The sequence below is a fragment of the Myxocyprinus asiaticus genome, chromosome 13 (assembly GCF_019703515.2).
Source record: "Myxocyprinus asiaticus isolate MX2 ecotype Aquarium Trade chromosome 13, UBuf_Myxa_2, whole genome shotgun sequence".
Taxonomy (NCBI): domain Eukaryota; kingdom Metazoa; phylum Chordata; class Actinopteri; order Cypriniformes; family Catostomidae; genus Myxocyprinus; species Myxocyprinus asiaticus.
In genome coordinates this window covers 16,140,949-16,163,603 of record NC_059356.1, presented here as the reverse complement: position 1 = coordinate 16,163,603, position 22,655 = coordinate 16,140,949, and the positions used below count along the sequence as shown (strand labels likewise).

Below are 22,655 nucleotides of genomic sequence, written 5' to 3'. Positions count from 1 at the left end.
TTTTCATTAATACCGTAAAGCTCTGTTGTGCATTTTCTTTTTTTTTTTTTTTTTTTTTTTTTTTTTTACCAAAAATAATTTATAAATGATTATATTTTCATCTAATCAAAGCTGTACAGTATGTATTTGATTAAACACAATTTGATCATAACATTTAATTAAAACATTTAACTGTCAATTTTCTCTAATTTCATCAAGTTGTTTTAATTTGTTGCCTAAGTATCGAGTTAGTATCGATACCAAGGTACCAGGGCTGGTATTGTACCGAGGCAAAATTTTGGAATCGGAGCAACCCTATAGCAGGGATTTTCAAACTAGGGGCCCGGGATCCCTAGAGGGCAGCAAGGGGGTGCTGGTGAGGCCACAAAAACATTTAGTTAGATTTTATTTTTATTTTTTTGTAAAAGTAAAAAAATAGTTGACATTACCGTTTCATTCTTAAATCATGAGTTTTATTCTAACTGTATTCTACTGACAGCCATAGTTTTTAACATTTTAAGATATAAAAACAAATTTTTTCAACATATTCATATATTATGAAATAGGGATTGTCAGGCACTGTTCTCAGTAAACCTGCTTTGAAACAATTATAGTGAAAAGTGCTATGCAAATAAATTTAGACATGATCACTGATACAAAGCAAATATATTCCAGATAGCATTTATTTTTTCTTTTGGCTTCAATACAAATAATATATATATTTTTTTTTTTTTCACCGATCAAAACTTAAATCAACAACATTAAAACCACCTGCCTAATATTGTGTAGGTACCCCTCGTGCCGCCAAAACAGCGCCAACCCGCATCTCAGAATAACATTCTGAGTTTATATTCTTCTTACCACAATTGTACAGAGTTACCGAGACTTTGTCAGTTTGAACTAGTCTGGTCATTCTCTGTTGTCCCCTTTCAGAGTGTTTCAGTCCACAGAACTGTCGCTCACTGGATGTTTTTTGTTTTTGGCACCATTCCGAGTAAATTCTAGAGACTGTTGTGCATGAAAATCCCAGGAGATCAGCAGTTACAGAAATACTCGAACCAGCCCGTCTGGCACCAACAATCATGCCAGGGTCCAAATCACTGAGATCAAATTTTTTCCCCATTCTGATGGTTGATGTGAACCATCTTTTTAAAACTGCTTCTTTGAATAATGAATAATTCTAAGTGTATTAAGTAACGGTTCCAGCAGCATTTCCTCTTGAGCACAGTTCAGTATGATAAGATTACAAACCATTCCCGGCCTATATTCCCCAGCATGGTTGGCTAACCTTAACTGTGCTGTTGGAGTGCCTTTAGTAAGTGGGGACTCATAATTGGTCACTTGCACAGTCAGTCCATTCTAATCCCAATTTCCCAGCGCGATGGTGGAAAAAGAAACCGTAACCATGCCAACTAGCTTGGATTGGTACGGAATGGCAATGAGAACTTTTTTGCCAGATGGTAGAAAAGCGCCAATTAAAAATATGCAGAGTGGTTCCAGATTGGGCAAAGAGGTAAATGTGGACCAGACTTTATGGCAGCAAGTCAAGTCTGGCCATAACTATGTATTTAACACTGCACATTATATTTACTTTTGATGTTATAAGGAGTGAGACTTGTTTAGATCACAGAGTTGGCCACAAGCCCAAAGATGACTTATCTGGATCCATTTCAAAACTCTCATTCCATTCTCAGCAATTATCAGAAGCGTGTCGTATTTCTAATGCTCCCATTAGTGCACAACGGTCATCATTTTACGGTTTTATTCGCATAGATGGACAGAATAACTGTAGAGTGGCCCAGAAAGTTAAATAAGTGGTTTGTGTGTGTTTTTTTTTTTTTTTTTTTTTTTTGGTTTATTTTTATATTTTTAGGCTGTAGGAATGCCACCAATGACTCATTCCAGTCTACTTTCTGCTGCACCTGGTGCTGGAATGAAGGTAGGCCATCTTCAGCCCTGGTGTCTGGCATCTATATTTACTCCTTGTCATTTATTGCATAAGTGTGTCAGGAACCTTTCATCGGTTATTTTTAGTGTGGATCTTCAATTTCTTTGATTTCTTTCTCTACTTAGACTCCTATCGGTGGACAGAAGCGTCTGTTCTCCCATCTCATCCCATCTCCAGAGCCCAGTCCGGAAGGTGGCTATGTAGGTCAGCACTCTCAGGGTCTCGGGGGCCACTATGCCGACTCCTACCTGAAACGCAAGCGCATCTTTTAACCAGCATTTAGGGCTTCCTCTGAACCAGCAGTTTTAAGGAATGGCACCTCATTAATGCCCCCTTTAAATGTGTTTGTGTGTGAGAGAGGGCGAAATGGAGAGATGGGCCTTGCAGGAACCTCTGAAGGACCCTGAAGCTCGTATTATCATGCGTCAAGTTTAAGTTTGTATATATAATTTCAATGCCTTTTGTAAATAGTTGTTTTATTTTGTCTTTTTATTTGCCTTTTAATTTAGTTTTATTTTTTTGTAAACCCAAAGATTCAACAGACACCACAATGAAAGGAAAGGGTCTCCTCCCCCTGTTGGTCAAAATAGTCCAATTTTGTAGGCTTTTTGTTTTCCTTTTCATTTTGAGTTTATTTTTAATTTGAATTAAGCAGGACAATAGCCTTTTTTTTTTTTTTCAGCTATGCCTCTTGTCAGTTGTGTATATAGTTGTTTAGTCTAAAATGGCTCCCCCACTTCAAAATTGTCCACTCATTTGCTAGTCTCAAGCCAAGCCTAATATGCTTGATTATTGCGTATCTGTGCAACGGAAATGGTAGCCGTCTATTCTGTTCTGTATGTCACCTGTCTTTGTCTTTTTGGGGAGCTCTGATGCTGGTTTAATTTTAGTTTTAGCTCAAATTTCCCACCACTACCACCTTACACCGTATTTGTGTTGCACTACTTTCATCCCTCCATCCTATATAACAGAGTCAGGGTTTTCTGCGCTGAATGTTTAAGTGTTGCACTTGGAGGATAATGTATCATGTATATTCATCCTCCTAAATCATCCTTTTCGTCACCTGTAATAGTCTATTTCAGCCTTGTTCAGGCTTGTTCTTGTGTTTTGCCTGCTCTCCCACCTCTCTTCCCTCTTACGGTGTTCAATCTGCACAGTTTGCTGTTGCAAAGAGTTAGCATCTTTGCTGTCACATAAGAAGCCCCAGCTGGTTGGAGATGGAGTATGGTGCGCCATTCTCCCCTCATCAGGCTCAAAGTACTGCTAAAAGCTCAGTATGCCTGCTGTTGCTTCTGTAACTCCCCACACAAACTCCATGTCAATGTCTTGTTCTTTTGTTCAGTGCTTCTCCTCTGCAGACCAGCAGAGGGAGCCAGTTAGCTTTTAAAGGGTTAGTTCACCCTATAATTGACATTTACTTAACCCTCATGTTCCAAATCCAGTAGGGTGAGTAAATTATATAAATTTTTGGTGAACTATCCATTTAAGGTGGCACTACTCCATGTGACATTGCAGACTTAACCGCCTGCTTTTTTGCCCCCCACATGTCTTTTTAAATGCGAGCCAACAGTCTGAAACAGGCCGGACCTGTGCCCCAGTGTGACATTAATTTTACCGTCATAACTGTGACTACATTTCCTCTTTGTGGGTTTGCTGTCACCCTGAGGGGAAGGAGCTTCTGCAGACTGGAATGTGATTGACGTATGATTGAGTACTTGGTCTGTGTGTGACTTAATCTGGTTGACATTTTGATTTGTGGTAACCCATTACCTCTGACTTGTACTGCGGCTTACAGTGGAACCCAGAGTTACTTGTGTACTAAAAATGGCAGTGTTTACTGTAATCTCTTCCCACTGTGAGCCTTAACTACATTTAACTTTTGTTCATTTGCGGTGTACACGCTTGAGCTTGATTTATATTTCTCTGGAGTCTTGAACTCGTGTTCTTACATTTCTTCTAGTCTGTAATGATATCAAAATTGCTGCTCTATATTTTGTATCCATTTGAGTGAAATTGCACAGTGCAGTATCTTGTAAATGATTTTTCATGTGCGATGTGTGGTAAGGGCTGCTGCTGTGTAAAATGAACTGAAACTTTCACATTATTCATCTGTTAAATGAACACTTCATCAATCATTCTTTCCTTTTGTACAGCTCTACTGATTGTTTTTGTGACATTTGAACAAGTAAATGTTATTTAAGTTCTCTTTCATGAAGTTTTGTGGTGAATTAAATATGTATACACACTACACTGCAAACAACAAGCTACATGCTAAGTATCTGCTGGTAATTTCAGAGGGAAGTTCAGGAATTATTTGAACAAAGACTTGTATAAAATGTTAATATTTTAAAATGTCAATCAAAACAATATAAAAGTAGTAAAAATGAAGGTGTGTGTGTGTGCGCGTGTGTATTTATTTATATAATAATTTGCATACCAATGAACATTTAGTGACCACTTTATTAGGTACACCTACTTATTCATGTGATTATCTAATCAGCCAATCGTGTGGCAGCAGTGCAGTGTATAAAATCATTCAGATACGGGTCAGGAGCTTCAGTTAATGTTTACGTCAACCATCAGAATAGGGAAAAAATTTGATTTCGGTGAATTCGACCGTGACATGATTTTTGGTACCAGAGGGGCTGGTTTGAGTATTTCTGTAATTGCTGATCTCCTGGGAATTTCACATACAACAGTCTCTAGAGTTTACTCCGAGTGGTGCCAAAAACATCCAGTGAGTGGCAGTTCTGTGGATAGAAATGCCTTGTTAATGAGAGATGTCAATGGAGAATGGCCAGACTGGTTCGAGCTGACAGAAATCTGAGGCTACATTGGGCCTACCATCTGTGTACCTTAGCAGATCTTGTAAATAAACCTTATTTAGCTCTAAATTACACAAATGGTTTTCATATAAAACATGCTCATTTTATGTTATCTTCAATAAAATCAATAACAAAATCTTCATTTCAGTAAGTTGAAAGTGTCAAAACAACACAATTTGTCATGCATTGGGGGTCTCTGGTGACATCGGCTGGAATAAAAAAAAAAAACAATGACATGAAAATGTTCAATAGATGGCTTCAGTTCTCTGTGCATTGGCTGATCTCTATAAGCCAATGTTCTAACAAACTTAATTTCTTTAGTTATGCAATGGATATATACATTTGAAGTCAGAAGTTTACATGCACCTTAGCCAAATACATTTAAAATACATTTTTCACAAGTCCTGACATTTAATCGTAAAAAACATTCCTTGTCTTAGGTCAGTTAGGATCACTTCTATATTTTAAGAATGTTAAATGTCAGGATAATAGAATGATTTATTTAAACTTATAGTTCTTTCAACACATTCCCAGTGGGTAAGAAATTTACATATACTTTGTTAGTATTTGGTAGCATTGCCTTTAAATTGTTTAACTTGGGTCAAACATTTTGGGTAGCCTTCCACAAGCTTCTCGCAATAAGTTGCTGGAATTTTGGCCCGTTCCTCCAGACAGAACTGGTGTAACTGAGTCAGGTTTGCAGGCCTCCTTGCTTGCACATGCTTTTTCAGTTCTGCCCACAAATTTTCTATTGGATTGAGGTCAGGGCTTTGTGATGGCCACTCCAATACCTTGACTTTGTTGTCCTTAAGCCATTTTGCCACAACTTTGGAGGTATGCTGGGGGTCACTGTCCATTTGGAAGACCCATTTGCGACCAGGCTTTAACTTCCTGGCTGATGTCTTGAGATGGTGCTTCAATATATCCACATAATTTTCCTTCCTCATGATGCCATCTATATTGTGAAGTGCACCAGTCCCTCCTGCAGCAAAGCACCTCCACAACATGATGCTGCCACCCCCATGCTTCACAGTTGGGGTGGTGTGCTTCAGCTTGCAAGCCTTACCCTTTTTCCTCCAAACATAACGATGGTCATTATGGCCAAACAGTTCAATTTTGGTTCATTAGACCAGAGGACATTTCTAAAAAAAGTAAGATCTTTGTCCCCATGTGCACTTGCAACCTGTAGTCTGGCTTTTTTATGCCAGTTTTGGAGCAGTGGCTTCTTCCTTGCTGAGCAGCCTTTCAGGTTATGTTGATATAGGACTTGTTTTACTGTGGATATAGATACTTGTCTACATGTTTCCTCCAGCATCTTCACAAAGTCCTTTGCTACTGATCTAGCAACAATAGCAAAGTGGTATGCTTCCTGAGTGGTATGATGGTTGTGTGGTCCCATGGTGTTTATACTTGCGTACTATTGTTTGTACAGATGAACGTGGTACCTTCAGGCATTTGGAAATTGCTCCCAAGGATGAACCAGAGTTGTGGAGGTCCACAATGTTTATTCTTCTGAGGTCTTGGCTGATTTCTTTTTTCCCCTGATGTCAAGCAAAGAGGCACTGAGTTTGAAGGTAGGCCTTAAAAAACATACACAGGTACACCTCCAGTTCATTACACATCCTATCAGAAGCTAATTGCCTAAAGGCTTGACATCAGTTTCTGGAATTTTCCAAGCTGCTTAAAGGCACAGTTAACTTAATGTATTTAAACTTCTGACCCACTGGAATTGTAATATAGTCAATTAAAAGTTAAACAATCTGTCTATAAACAATTTATGGAAAAATGACTTGTGTTATGCACAAAGTAGATGTCCTAAATGACTTGACAAAATTATAGTTTGCTAATATTAAATCTGTGGATTGGTTAAAAAATGAGCTTTAATGACTTCAACCTAAGTGTTTGTAAACTTCTGACTTCAACTATATACACTACCGGTCAAAAGTTTTGAAACACTTGCCTGAAATGTTTCTCATGATCTTAAAAATCTTTTGATCTGAAGGCGTATGCTTAAATGTTTGAAATTAGTTTTGTAGACAAAAATATAATTGTGCCACCATATTAATTTATTTCATTATAAAACAAAAATTGAATTTAAAAAAAAAAAAGTTTTTGAAATTGATGACTTGGACCAAATAATAAAGAAAAGCAGCCAATAAGTGCCCAACATAGATGGGAACTCCTTCAGTACTGTTTAAAAAGCATCCCAGGGTGATACCTCAAGAAGTTGGTTGAGAAAATGTCAAGAGTACATGTCTGAAAATTCTAGGCAAAGGGTGACTACTTTGAAGATGCTAAAATATAACACAGTTTTGATTTATTTTGGATTTTGTTTAGTCACAACATAATTCCCATAGTTCCATTTGTTATTCCATAGTTTTGACTTTACTATTATTCTAAATGTGAAGAAAACATTTTTTAAATAAAGAATGTGTTTCAAAACTTTTGACCAGTAGTGTATATTTAGACATTTATATGCTCCTGCATTTTTTTCTAAACCACTTGTTATCTTGCGTAAGATTTTGCAATGATGCTCCAATTTGCTGTCAAACATGACATTGCTGCACTGTTAAATCTGATTGTGCTACAAAGAAAAGACAGAGTTATTATTTTGTCACCTGTCATTTATTTCAAACATTAACATTCTAGCATAAACTTTGTCACACAGGGGTCAGACTTCGACCTGTGTGGTATGTTTGGTGTACATCTTTGAAGGCCAAATGTCCTCAAAAGTAAATAAAAAAAAAAATTGGTCAGATGATGTTGATCTTCAAATCTAGTGATGTCCACATGTTTGTGTGATGGTTAGGGTTATGTTTAGGGGTAGAGTTTGGAAATAGAAAATATTGTCAGCCTGATATGAAATCAATGGGTGTAAATGAGAGATCACTAATATAGTCAAACAAACCGTGTGTTTTCTGCATTGTGGATATTTTTATAGTCTCACCCCTTCATTTATGTGTGGTTGTGTTTTGCTTTGTGTCTGATTTATTTTTATTTGACAAAAAAATAAATAATAATAATATATATATATATATATATATATATACAGGTGCATCTCAATAAATTAGAATGTCGTGGAAAAGTTCATTTATTTCAGTAATTCAACTCAAATTGTGAAACTCGTGTATTAAATAAATTCAGTGCACACAGACTGAAGTAGTTTAAGTCTTTGGTTCTTTTAATTGTGATGATTTTGGCTCACATTTAACAAAAACCCACCAATTCACTATCTCAAAAAATTAGAATACATCATAAGACCAATAAAAAAAACATTTTTAGTGAATTGTTGGCCTTCTGGAAAGTATGTTCATTTACTGTATATGTACTCAATACTTAGTAGGGGCTCCTTTTGCTTTAATTACTGCCTCAATTCGGCGTGGCATGGAGGTGATCAGTTTGTGGCACTGCCGAGGTGGTATGGAAGCCCAGGTTTCTTTGACAGTGGCCTTCAGCTCATCTGCATTTTTTGGTCTCTTGTTTCTCATTTTCCTCTTGACAATACCCCATAGATTCTCTATGGGGTTCAGGTCTGGTGAGTTTGCTGGCCAGTCAATCACACCAACACCATGGTCATTTAACCAACTTTTGGTGCTTTTGGCAGTGTGGGCAGGTGCCAAATCCTGCTGGAAAATGAAATCAGCATCTTTAAAAAGCTGGTCAGCAGAAGGAAGCATGAAGTGCTCCAAAATTTCTTGGTAAACGGGTGCAGTGACTTTGGTTTTCAAAAAACACAATGGACCAACACAAGCAGATGACATTGCACCCCAAATCATCACAGACTGTGGAAACTTAACACTGGACTTCAAGCAACTTGGGCTATGAGCTTCTCCACCCTTCCTCCAGACTCTAGGACTTTGGTTTCCAAATGAAATACAAAACTTGCTCTCATCTGAAAAGAGGACTTTGGACCACTGGGCAACAGTCCAGTTCTTCTTCTCCTTAGCCCAGGTAAGACGCCTCTGACATTGTCTGTGGTTCAGGAGTGGCTTAACAAGAGGAATACGACAACTGTAGCCAAATTCCTTGACACGTCTGTGTGTGGTGGCTCTTGATGCCTTGACCCCAGCCTCAGTCCATTCCTTGTGAAGTTCACCCAAATTCTTGAATCGATTTTGCTTGACAATCATAAGGCTGCGGTTCTCTCGGTTGGTTGTGCATCTTTTTCTTCCACACTTTTTCCTTCCACTCAACTTTCTGTTAACATGCTTGGATACAGCACTCTGTGAACAGCCAGCTTCTTTGGCAATGAATGTTTGTGGCTTACCCTCCTTGTGAAGGGTGTCAATGATTGTCTTCTGGACAACTGTCAGATCAGCAGTCTTCCCCATGACTGTGTAGCCTAGTGAACCAAACTGAGAGACCATTTTGAAGGCTTAGGAAACCTTTGCAGGTGTTTTGAGTTGATTAGCTGATTGGCATGTCACTATATTCTAATTTTTTGAGATAGTGAATTGGTGGGTTTTTGTTAAATGTGAGCCAAAATCATCACAATTAAAAGAACCAAAGACTTAAACTACTTCAGTCTGTGTGCATTGAATTTCTTTAATACAGGAGTTTCACAATTTGAGCTGAATTACTGAAATAAATGAACTTTTCCACGACATTCTAATTTATTGAGATGCACCTGTATATATATATATATATATATATGTGTGTGTGTATTTTAGTATTTTCCTATGGCGGGTCAAAAATGACCCGGAACATCATGAATGTTGCTTTTTTTTTTAATTTTTTATGACTTCTTAGACTTATCCAGATTTTTTTTGTGTGCAGATAGCTAGTGAAGGAAAAGTCACCAAGTCTTGCATCACTCAGATAAAGGATACTGTTTTTTATTAAAGAAAAAAAAATCTAAAACGGGTCCTAAAAGACCTGAACAGCCTTAACAGGGTTAACTGTCCAGTTTTGGTGAGTCTTTACCCACTGCAGCTTTCTGTTCTTGGCAGGCAGAAGTGGAACCCTTTCTGTCAGCTTGATCCAGTCTGGCCATTCTCCATTGACCTCTCTCATCAACAAGGCATTTGCGTCTGCAGAACTGCCGCTCACTGTCACCATTCTGAGTAAATTCTAAAAACTGTTGTGTGTGAAAATCAGCATTACAGAAATACTCAAACCAGCCTGTCTGGCATCAAAAAAATCATGCCACGGTTGATCACATTTTCTGATGGTTGATTTGAACAGTAACTGAAGCTCCTGACCTGTATCTGTATGCTTTCATGCATTAAACTGCCGCCACACGATTGAATGATTAGATAATCGCATAAATACAGTATGTAGGTGTACCTAATTAAGTGGTAGTTTTTGAGGTCATTTGAACTTTTTGGAAAATTCTGATTTTACAAAGTGGTTCCATGTTTTATTGAAATTTGTTCGTTTCACCTCAACACATGCAAGCTTTTCCATAGCCCAACAATGGGACAGTTCCTGAATTTCTGACATTATTGCTTAATGAGTGTGCTATCAGTTTTATGTATGAAAAACAAAATACTAAACCTACCCTGAAAAATATTCACTGAAGTAAAAAAATGTAGAAGGAAAAAAAAAACTAGTGACAGTCTCCTCTCTATAATTATTTACATTAATTTAAAAAACATTCTGTAAGAATTGTTGATTTAGGCAAAAGTGTTACTTCCCATTTGTTGAGTGTAAACATGCAATTGGAACTTTAGGTGCATTCGACTTCAGCAAGATTTGCCGGTTGCATTCTGGGGAGTAGCAGAAAAGAGTCATTTGGTACTTTGTGCTTCCTGCATTATGCAACTTTGTTGTATTGTGATCACATTAGATGTAAAATTTGTTAATGTCAAATAGAAAGCATTTGAATTTCACATGTAATAACCAGAAGAACTATTCATTTGAATAGGTTACATGCTACTTTATACAGTGCCTGTTTGTTCAAGAAGAAAATCAGAGAAAAGTCCATGTTATTTAAATACCAATAAAGGAGTCATCATTTTTTTATCTAATAGTTTTAAATACACATGAAATGTACGATTAAGATCATAAAAAGAGATTTAACTTTTATAAAAACAGATTTGTTAGTGTTAGTGGAACTGAAGGTGTAATTAACATGAAATGCAAGTTATTGTTATCAGAGAGTCTGGCCAATTACGATTAAGATGTGGCGTTATCAGAGCTTGTGCAGCTGTTTTGGGGTAACTGCAGTGACTGAGCCTAGCGGCTGGTTTTGACTTGCTCTTGCGGTACTTTGATGGCATAAGTAAAGTTGGACAAAATTTCTAACTGGCATGCATGACATAAGCAAGGCCCCGATCAGTCTGCACAGCACTGTATGAAGTAAAAAACACTTTAAATGAAATTGTTAAATTTGTCAGCTTCTAACACCTTTTAAAATAAACCACTAATGGTCAGTTTTACAAAGTGCATCTATGCTAGAGTAAGCAGAAGTTGTGTCAGAATAGAGACATGTCCTCAGTACTTTGAGGAAGGATGACTCCCTACCATTGTGTGGTCTGCTTCAAGTGCTAACCACTGCCAAAGATGCCTGTCAAACTTAATCTATCCCATAACACTTCTATGGATCTCTCCAGGAGGTCTATTGAGCTGATAGTCTGCTATGTTGAATGTTATATTGGCCTATGGAAAAACAGTTGTCTCTTTATGGGTCTCATTGAGTTGGAAAAGTCCTGAAGACACCACAGCCCATGCTGTTTCATCTGCAAACACTTCTCTTATATACCCTAGGCTTAGGCTGAGATGTTGCATGTATTTTATGGACTTTATGCCCATTTTTATTGACAGATAGGCAAGGGAAGAGGTTGGGATGGGACTGGAAAATGACACGAGCCAGACTCCAACTCCCACTGCCCGCATAAGAACCAAAGTCTTCAAAATACTGCCCCCAATAATGAATATTCTGTCACCTACTCACCCATGTGCTGTTTTCATCCCGTAAACAGCATTTTTTTTTTTTTTTTTCTTCTTCCATGGAACACAAAATTAGTTCAGCAGAATATCTGGGGTGCTCTTTTCTAAACAATGAAACAGAATAGCAACACTGATTGTCAAGTTCCACAAAGGACAAAAAAACAACAAACAAAAAAGTCTACAAGTCTTCTAAAGCCATATGTTAGCTTTGTGAAAAACAGACAAAAATTAGAGTCGCTTTTCACCAAAAATGTTGCCTTCTGCCATTGTTTTCCTGGTGCACTCACCATACTTTCATAATACAATCTTGTTCATGCTTCTGCTTGTTCAAAACCGGTGTGATCACAATCCTCGCAAGGACCTATGAAGTCTGAATGGAGTTTCTTCTCAAGAGTTGGAGAGTTGGAGTCTAGTTGGAGTTAAGACCCCTCAAAGATCCAGTCCAAGATTTGTTGGTATAAGAATTAGACTGTCGATATTAACAAACTAACATAGAGAAATTATAGAATTAAATTGTATCTATTTCAAATGAAGAGCTATACTAATATAGCAAAATTCAGTTTTACAATATGTGTATGGAACCCAAATGACCAGCTACATAAAACTGAATTGAACAGCTAGTGGACAAGCCCGAAGATGAAGATGTGTACAGTGGCTGAGCAGCCATGACTAAAAAATTTCTACTGGATGATTTTAACACTGAGACTGATACTTCCGGACTGCTTCATCGAGTGTTCTTCAGCCTCCCTCTCTCCAGCTCCCTATCAACTCCTGCAAGGTATGAAAACAACTTGCAGGCTGATCTCGCATTGAAATCGGAAACTGTAGGTTGACTTTTCTTTAGCTAAAATCTGGTCTGTGCTTACCAAAATTTGAAACACTGCCCCCAGTGACCAAAGCGGTACGTGTTGTTGGGGGTATGGACACCATTTTCCGGGGGTAATTCCCATGGAGGGGCACCAAAAGCAAGTTGTGAAGCTTTTCAGCTGTTCTGGATGTAATACAGTAACGAGGAATTCATGTTTTAAAAATTGCACCCCCCAACCCACACTTAAACCTAACCATCAGTGGAGGAAAAAATTTAATGTTAGAGAGGAAAATACATCCTCCGAACTGCAATCGTTACTGTATTGTGAACACGATTACTTCCTGGTTTCAGTGTGGTATCTGAACCTGGGTCTCCCACACTGATGATGCAACACGCTTCTGGTTGTGCCCATGGGGGAAGGTAAACACACTGGAACCGATGCAAACATGTCTGATAGGAGATGGCACTTGTAAGTCGGCATAATGTGGCCGATCCTAGGGTACCTAGGTTGGGAAACTGTCCTGCACTTGCAATTTCTATTACCCCCCTCCATATACAGTATCTGATCATTACTTTATCCTATACCCACGTTCACTCCTATCCTCCAACACTTTCCGAAACCCAACCATGATTGCTTTGAGGAGGAACTCCTGAACCCAGCTTGTCTTGTTCTGGGTCAGTGCTGTCATTTTACCTGGACAATAAGTCTTACTAAATAAGCTGGAAATTACTTGTAATTACATTAATATACTCTTAACCCAAACCGTAAACCTGACCATAACAATACTAAAACACCATTTCACTTCTTTGAAAAATGTAGAATCTGGGATTTGATGTAAAAGGTAAAGCACTGGCAATTTTCAGGGCATGGACATTAACTGCATGGTGGTGCTTGTCCAGAATTCAGCACAATGGGTTCGAATACGAGTTGCAAAACATTCAAAACTAATGCGCATATTTCCTGAGTGGTCATGTGTGCTTCATCACTGGCCTTTCACAGAGACGAGAACTTGGCCCCCTGGTCTTCACCGTTCTAAGCCGATCACTTAGAAGGGTCTTCAAATCACATCTTGTTTGTTGATACTCAATTGGATGTCTCATTATGGTCTTTTTGTCTTGGCAGCATTATTTGTGTATTTGTTTTTTGGAAAAGATCTCTATATACAGTACCTCTCTGACATTTCAAACTGGATGCCTACCCATTACCTCAAGCTTAATTGTGACAAAATTCAGCTCCTTTTTCTCCTGGCCAAGACCTCTCTGACCAAATCTGGATCTGAACTGAACGTCACACAACTTGCCTTAAAATACTTGGTGTCAAATACTCTCAGCCTCACAGAACTACTGATGTGTATTGTACGCTAGAATGGGTAGAGCTGGGGGAATCCACCATTTCCAATCTCATTGGTTGGTTGCAGCACAACTTTCGGGAGTCAGGAGTGCACGTTTTTATCAGTCCTCTGGGAAACAAAGTTTTGATTACAGGTCAGCTGCTTCAATGAGAGTTTTGTTTGGAGGAAGTTACTAGGAAGTACAGAAGATCCTTGAGCTTGAACTGTATATTACACTTTTTTGCGGAGTTTGTTAAACTACTCAGTACATATTATCTTTGGATATGGGGAATTTCTGATTACAAAGTCTCCTCACTTTTTTTAACAATTTCTTCAGTGTTGTACTTGCACTGAGATTTAAAAGATCTAAAACACTGACTTCTCGTGTATTTTGCAATATTGAGACAGAATATATATATATATATATATATATATATATATATATATATATATATATATATATATATATATATATATACATATATAATTTTATTGCATTTGTATAAAATTGTCTTGGTGGGACCTTCAAATTAAGGACACCGCTTGTGTTAGTACTCTTCCATGAAAGAGCCTTACAATACAAAATTTGTTCTTAATATAAATTTTAACATTCATTTTTAGTGGTAAAAAAAAGAAACCACACTTTGCACTGCCTATAGTTATGTCACTGGTCCTTGTTACTCCAACAATTGCTGTATAAAAGCAATATCAAACTCCACTTGCATTACGGATATCAGCAAGGCAGTGATTACCTGCAGCTCTTGGCCTGCTGTGCTGATAAACAGCATTCTTGCTCATGTGATATGTATATTTATACAACAGTTAGTTCTGGTCCTCAAATCTGATTGGATGAGACATGTTCTATTTGTACTGATATCTCACACCATCAGCACTCGGACGCTTCACTTTTTTTATCACTCTGCTTGTGTTTGTGGCATTCTAAACTAAAGTGTCAGAGCAGCACAGATGTGTAAAAGAGCTACAGTAGATGTGTCTTTTAATTTTTCCCTGTGACAATAAAGGTTTGGTATATAATATCGTGTGATATTAATACTGTCATGAATCCAGCCTCTGTAGTTCCCCCACTCACCACCAGAGGGCTCCATCACCTGAATATTGACTTCCACTCTCTGAACTCCATTTTCCATAATCCCTGTACCTTGCACTGATTACCTGCTCACCTGTCCCTCATTTACTCAGCTATTTAAGACTAACTCAAACTCGCTGTATTTGCGAAGTCTTGTTTTGCCCTGGCTGACATCTCTGAGCATTCTCTGTATTTACTGCCTTTTCTGTGTATGATTTTGGACTGTTTACCCTGTTTTGACCCGTTGCTGCCTGCCTTCTGTTACTACTCTGTTTACCTGGATATTACCTGTGATTGCCTGCCACCTGCCCTGACCTCTTGCCTGTTTAATAACTATCTCTCTGGTTTGCCTTGTATATTACTATTGCTGGTGATTGATCCCTGCCTGTCTACATTACTACATTTATTGATAATAAAGCTGCACATGGATCTCAACTCCGATGATTCATCGTTACAGAAGACTTCGCCACAAACCAATCCAGCAGCTTTCTTCAACTAACTACTGAGGTCTCAGCTCCTTCATCAAACCCAGCGGCACACCCGGCCTCATCAAGGACTATTCACCGCACCATGGATCTAGCAGCATTCTTTGTTCAATTAAGCCAGGCAGACATATCAATAAGGGAGTACTCCCATTTTTTTTCTACTGTTGCCGCCCACACTGGTTTTTATGATGCCGCTCTAAAATCCATATACAGAATCGGACTCACCACACGCCAGTGGATGGAATTGCTGGAGATAGGAGATTACACATGGGAGGAATATGTGAGGCTGATATTAGAAACACTCGCTACAGAGGATCCTCCTCTCTCAATCCCACTTTCGAGTCGACCACTTCTGAGTCTGCTCTATGCCATGTCACAGCAATGCCTCAGCCTGCTCCATGCCATGTCACAGCCAAACCTCAGCCTGCTCCATGTCATGTCACAGCAACACCTCCGCCTGCTCCTTACCATGTCACAGTCAAACCTCAGCCTGCTCCATGTCATATCACAGCCTCGTCTGAGTCTGCTCCATGCCATATCACAGCCACGTCTGAGTCTGCTCCATGCCATGTCACAGCCACGCCTCTGCCTGCTCCATGCCATGTCACAGCCACGCCTCTGCCTGCTCCATGCCATGTCACAGCCATGTCTGAGTCTGTTCCATGCCCTGTCACAGTCAAATTTGAGTCAGCTCCATGCCATGCCACAGTCCAGCCTTCTACGACTCATTGCTCGAAGGCCTTCATGGCCCTTGTCTCCAAGTTGAATTATCCGCCACTGATATCGATGCGTAGGACCACGAAAAACCTTTCCCACAAATTGTCAGTGCCCTTGCCTGCCACGGCCAACGAGCCAATGCCCACGCCTGCCTCGGCCAACGAGCTGGAAGCCTCATCCGTCCCAGAGCCTACACTGCCAACTTCGGGCTCCCAGAGGAGGAGGAAGAGAAAGGCTTTCATTTCCAAGTCTCTGCCCATGTACATAACCACAGAGGTCGTCTCAGAATCTCAGCCTATGTTCACGACCACAGAGGTCATCTCCGAGTCTCAGCCCGTATTCACAACCACAGAGGTCGTTTCCAAGTCCCTGCCCATGTTCACGACCACAGAGGTCGTCTCCGAGTCTCCGTCCATGTTCCCGACCATTGAGGTTGTTTCCCAGTCTCTGCCAGTGTTCACAACCACAGAGGTCATTTCCCAGTCTCTGCCAGTGTTCACGACCACAGAGGTCATTCCTGAGTCTCAGTCCATGCCCACGACCACAGAGGTCGTACCCGAGTCTCTGTCTACGCCCACAACCACAGAGGTCCTTCCCGAGTCTCAGTCCATGCCCACGACCACAGAGGTCGCTCCCAAGACTCTGTCCATGCCCACGACCACAGAGGTCACTCCCGAGACTCTGTCCATGCCCACGACCACAGAGGTCGCTCTTGAGAGTGTGTTCATGCCCACGACCACAGAGATCGCTCCCGAGACTCTGTTCACGTTCACAACCACTGAGGTAATTTCCCAGTCATCCTGGACTCTTAGCCTCAAGCCTGCAACTGCTCCGCCTTCCATGGCACCACTCCTCAAACTTCCCACGGCTCTGCCTTCTATGGCTTCACCCATCGAGCCTGTCATGGCTCCGCCCCTCAAGCCTCCCATGGCTCCACCCTCTACTGCTCCGCTCCTCGAACTTCCCACGGCTCCGCCTTTCACAGCTTCACCCTTCGAGTCTGCCACAGCTCCGCCTTCTACAACTTTGCCCCTCGAGCCTGCCACGGCTCAGCCTTCCATGGCTCCGCCCTCACAGTCTTCCATGGCTCCAGTCTCCAATCTGAGGTCACCACCCAGGCCTCCTGACCCTGTTTCAGCTCTGTGGTCATCAACCAGGTCTTCTGATCCAGTCCCTACCCTGAGATGGCCTCCTGGGTCTCCTGACCAACCGCCTGATCCACTCTGGTCTCCTGGTCGTCCACCTGATCTGCTCTGGTCTTCTGGGTCTCCTGGTCATCCGCCTGATCTGCTCTGGTCTTCTGGGTCTCCTGGTCGTCCACCTGATCTGCTCTGGTCTTCTGGGTCTCCCGACCATCTGCCTGATCTTCTCTGGTCTCCTGGGACTCCTGGTCTTCCACCTGACCTTCTCTGGTATCCCTGGTCTCATGGCCATCCGCCTGGTCTGCTCTGGCTCTCTTGTTCTCCTGGCCATCCACCTGACTTACTCTGGTATCCCTGGTCTCATGGCCATCCACCTGGTCTGCTCTGGCTCCCTTGGTTCCCTGGTCATCTATCTGATCTGCCCTGGTTTCTTTGGACTCCGGCGTCACCTGCCTCCTCGCTTCAGGAGCCGGGGGGGCTCTGTCATGAATCCAGCCTCTGTTGTTCCTCCCACTTACCACCAGAGGGCTCCATCACCTGAATATTGACTTTTACTCGCTGAACTCCATTTCCCATGATCCCCGTACCTTGCACTGATTACCTGCTCACCTGTCCCTCATTTACTCAGCTATTTAAGACTAACTTTCACTCACTGTCATTGCGAAGTCTTGTTTTGCCCTGGCTGACATCAAAGCGTTCTCTGTATTTACTGCCTTTTCTGTGCATGATTCTGGACTGTATACCCTGTTTTGACACGTTGCTGCCTGCCTACTGTTACTACTCTGTTTACCTGGATATTACCTGTGATTTCCTGCCGCCTGGTTTGCCTTGTATATTACTATTGCTGGTGATTGATCCCTGCCTGCCTACATTACTACGTTTATTGTTAATAAAGCTGCACATGGATGTCAACTCCGATGACTCATCATTATAAATACACAGTGTTTTGCAAAAGTCTTAAGCACAAAAACATTTGTCTTAGGCACCTACACATAAGAATGTTAACCTAGGGTTTACAAATGTACAACCTCAGAACATGAATACACAGGGTTAATTATTAACCCAGGATAAAATATGATCAGTGTGAAACATGAAACAGTTGGTGCGTTCCATGTACCAGTGTGTCTGCTCCCTACTCACTGAGCACGGGATATCTGTTGAAGTTCACTTCACTTGACAAAATTCGTTCATTTGGAATACTCTGCAGTGTCATCAAACAGAGACAAAGCATGAGTTGCACAGATTACTGGGTTCAAGTAAGATGACACAATATACTTGTGTAAATGCATATAAATGTACAATAAATAACCTTACATCAATATATATAAATTTATATAATACATCCACGTGAATACTTATAAAATTGTATTGTTATATATTTAAATTAATATATTTCTTCAGACTTGTAACTCGTAAGTTAAATGACTGTTGCTGTTTAATATAAAAAATAAATGTTACTTGGTTATTTTATAATACAGTGCATCCAGAAAGTATTCACAGCACTTCACTTTTTCCACATTTTATGTTACAGCCTTATTCCAAAATGGATTAAATTCATTATTTTCCTCAAAATTCTACAAACAATACCCCATAATGACAACGTGAAAGAAGTTTGTTTGAAATCTTTGCAATTTTATTAAAAATAAAAAATGAAAAACAAATCACATGTACATAAGTATTCACAGCCTTTGCCATGACACTCAAAATTAAGCTCAGGTGTATCGTGTTTCCACAGATCATCCTTGAGACATCTCTACAACTTGATTTGGAGTCCACCTGTGATAAGTTCAGTTGATTGGACATGATTTGGAAAGGCACACACCTGTCTATATAAGGTCCCAGAGTTAACAGTGCATGTCAGAGCACAAACCAAGCCATGAAGTCCAAGGAATTATCTGTAGACCTCCGAGACAGGATTGTATCGAGGCACAGATCTGGGGAAGGGTACAGAAATATTTCTGCAGCATTGAAGGTCCCAATGAGTACAGTGGCCTCCATCATCCGTAAATTGAAGAAGTTTGGAACCACCAGGACTCTTCCTAGAGCTGGCCGCCCGGCCAAACTGAGCGATCGTGGGAGAAGGGCCTTAGTCAGGGAGGTGACCAAGAACCCAATGGTCACTCTGACAGAGCTCCAGTGTTTCTCTGTGGAGAGAGGAGAACCTTCCAGAAGAACAACCATCTCTGCAGCACTCCACCAATCAGGCCTGTATGGTAGAGTGGCCAGACGAAAGCCACTCCTCAGTAAAAGGCACATGACATCCCGCCTGGAGGACTCTCAGACCATGAGAAACAAAATTCTCTGGTCTGATGAAACAAAGATTGAACTTTTGGCCTGAATGGCAAGCGTTATGTCTGGAGGAAACCAGGCACCGCTCATCACCTGGCCAATAGCATCCATACAGTGAAGCATGGTGGTGGCAGCATCATGCTGTGGGGATGTTTTTCAGCGGCAGGAACTGGGAGACTAGTCAGGATCGAGGGAAAGATGAATGCAGCAATGTACAGAGACATCCTTGATGAAAACCTGCTCCAGAGCACTCTGGACCTCAGACTGGGACGAAGGTTCATCTTCCAACAGGACAACGATCCTAAGCACACAGCCAAGATAACAAAGGAGTGGCTCCGGGACAACTCTGTGAATGTCCTTGAGTGGCCCAGCCAGAGCCCAGACTTGAACCCAATTGAACATCTCTGGAGAGATCTGAAAATGGCTGTGCACCGACGCTCCCCATCCAACCTGATGGAGCTTGAGAGGTCCTGCAAAGAAGAATAGGAGAAACTGGCCAAAAATTGGTGTGCCAAGCTTGTAGCATCATACTCAAAAAGATATGAGGCTGTAATTGGTGCCAAAGGTGCTTCAACAAAGTATTGAGCAAAGGCTGTGAATACTTATGTACATGTGATTTTTTTTTCGTTTTTTATTTTTAATAAATTTGCAAAGATTTCAAACAAACTTCTTTCATGTTGTCATTATGGGGTATTGTTTGTAGAATTTTGATGAAAATAATGAATTTAATCCATTTTGGAATAAGGCTGTAACATTACAAAATCTGGAAAAAGTGAAGCGCTGTGAATACTTTCCGGATGCACTGTATATGCCTCTCTTAACTGTTATAAAACCAATTGTCATGATAATGGATGTAATGGTCGCATCTCGTACGCGTTACCCTCACGCACACCAGAGATAAATTAAGCGTAATTAAAATGTCAGCGTCTCAAACCCTGTTTTTTTTATTTTATTTTAGCCAAACTACATAAGTTCTCTGATGGTTCGCAATGACGCAATGAATGGGTAAATTTCCCTCTCCACTTCCCATGAAGTGATGTATCTTGTTCCCTATGCCGTTTGGAGTGCCCTTCCAGCTGAACATGTACGCTCCCTTCGGACTGGAATCTCACTTAAGAATGGATGAATACCGTTTGAAGTCCACTTCGGAGGACCCTAACAGTCGATTGGAACGTATCTAAGATAACCCAGGATTTTGTTTACCCAGGGTTAAGGACAAGGACAGCTTAGCAGAGATAGACCACTGCTTTTATAATGAATGAGAGAAATTGGAATGCCCAACAGATGTATAAAAGGAAGTCCCACCTTTCAGGTAAAAGAGCCAATCACCTTTTAGATACAGATATCGCCTGTCAATCAACTTGAGGACGCACATGTGCTTTAGCTGGAACAGCCTGAAAAATAATGTTTTAGCGTGATCTGAGCAAATGAAACACAATTTATGATACCATTGTTGTCAGATTTTACTGCTAATTTTAAATATGTTCTTTGATGGTAATCTTGACTAACCATTTTGGAGATTTCTGTCTTTCCCCATTCAAATAGATAGGAGCTGTACTTTTATGCCGCTTGTCTAAATTGAAAATAGCTGTGCGGTAGTGTTTCAAAGATGGCCTGACTTGCTTTAAAAGGGACTTTGGTTAAGGATGACCCTGGGTTAACACTTTTAATTGTGAAAAGCCCTAAGGAGTCCTACAACAGATGGTATGGCCCCCACATAGCCTGGATCTCAACATCATTAACCGCTTTTCCACTATCAGGCCAGTGCAAGCCAGGGACATAAACTGGTCAGCCGGGGCCAATAGCCACGGACCAGGAGCAGCAAGACCAAAATCGCTCTGCATTCCCACCATCGGGCCAAAAGCCCCGCAGCGTTGCTCTAAAACCTGCCCTTAATACGCCGCCCTTGTGTAAATGACACTGTAACAGTATAAGGATGGGCAAGGAGAAGGCGGGAGCCAGGTAAACAATAAACATAACGTTTTAATGTCAAACTTATTACCAACAGCATGGCCGCGTGTGTCTCTCTCTTGAACCGGCATCTCCGGCTGCCCTTTATCTCGCTCTCCTGCTGATCAGCTGATTCAGTGCCGGCTGTGCTCCATCACGGCCTGGCCACGCCCTCCTCCTCGTCACAGACACTAACCCCACCCAATTCTCAATCCAAACCAAATACGCATGCTATCTATAAATCAAGTTTATATTGTACTGTATGTAAACGTTAGCTAGCTAGCAAAATAAGTTAGCGTTGACAACTCACTGACTATAAATGCCATAATGTCACAAGTGGTCGCTGTACTAACAGCAGGACGATGTCCTAGCACACTGTCCATGATCTCAAATGTGATAGGAGTTCTTTCTTTGGGCACGGCTTTGTCCATTTTGCATCTTAACGGATTTGTAATGTGTCAGCAGTTTTTTTTCGCCGAGATGCAAGTGTGTGACATCACACAAACATGTCAGCACTCGGAGAGATGTACAAAGTTAGTGATAAACATTCACTTTTATCAAATGATATCTATCAATGAGTAATTGTTCCTACATTACAAGATATTAAAGCTTGTTTAACAGAGGCTTGCAGAAACAGGTGTATAAACCATGGTATATTATCCTCTCTTTTGATAATCGAAATGCGGCTATTGAGTCAGTCTGGGATTACATGAAGAGACAGAAGCAACTGAGACAGCTTAAATACATAGAATACTGTGGCAAGTTCTCCAAGAAGCTTGGAACATCCTATCTGCCAACAACCAAGAAAAACTGTGTCCTGGGTAGGGTTGCACCAGCTGTGCTTAATGTCTCACTTAAGTTGAGACGTAAAGTTCACACTAAGGGCTTAGTAACTACTAAGTTAGTTTGTAACTAAGTCAGTGCTTAATTTGGTTGCACCACCTGTTCTTAAGGCAAGACTTAACTAGTAGGTTGTAAGCTCTCTGTAAAGTAATGCATAGTCGCATAAAATTACGTTTACCTGTATTGATCCAATAAACAGCCTTGAAATTTGTACACAGAAGTGTTAAAAAGCCGTGAACTTCAATTTGATCTTGTTACAGTTGATGTTCAAACCTTGTTTGCTCATGTTACTGTCAGCTGTAATGAATTATATCCCCACTGAAATACAATACGTAATAAAACAAGATTTAATTAATGATA

The 22,655-nt window shown here is 40.5% G+C and overlaps 1 protein-coding gene across 7 annotated transcripts in view; it reads left to right on the top strand.

Annotated features, from left to right (window-relative positions):
* The window catches only part of LOC127449953 (ribonucleoprotein PTB-binding 1-like), a 30,377-nt gene extending 19,681 nt beyond the window's left edge, over positions 1-10,696 (top strand). For 4 of the 7 annotated variants that reach the window (XM_051713608.1, XM_051713607.1, XM_051713606.1 and 1 more), the window contains exons 13-14: positions 1,853-1,918; positions 2,053-4,325. In XM_051713608.1, the coding sequence (XP_051569568.1) occupies positions 1,853-1,918; positions 2,053-2,199 (213 nt within the window). In that variant the 3' untranslated portion in view covers positions 2,200-4,325. Of the gene's footprint in view, positions 1-1,852; positions 1,919-2,052; positions 4,326-6,184; positions 6,327-9,701 lie in introns of those variants that run through there. The other 3 variants (XR_007898886.1, XM_051713610.1, XM_051713609.1) reach the window with 3 other exon arrangements.
* Positions 10,697-22,655: the final 11,959 nt, after the last annotated feature.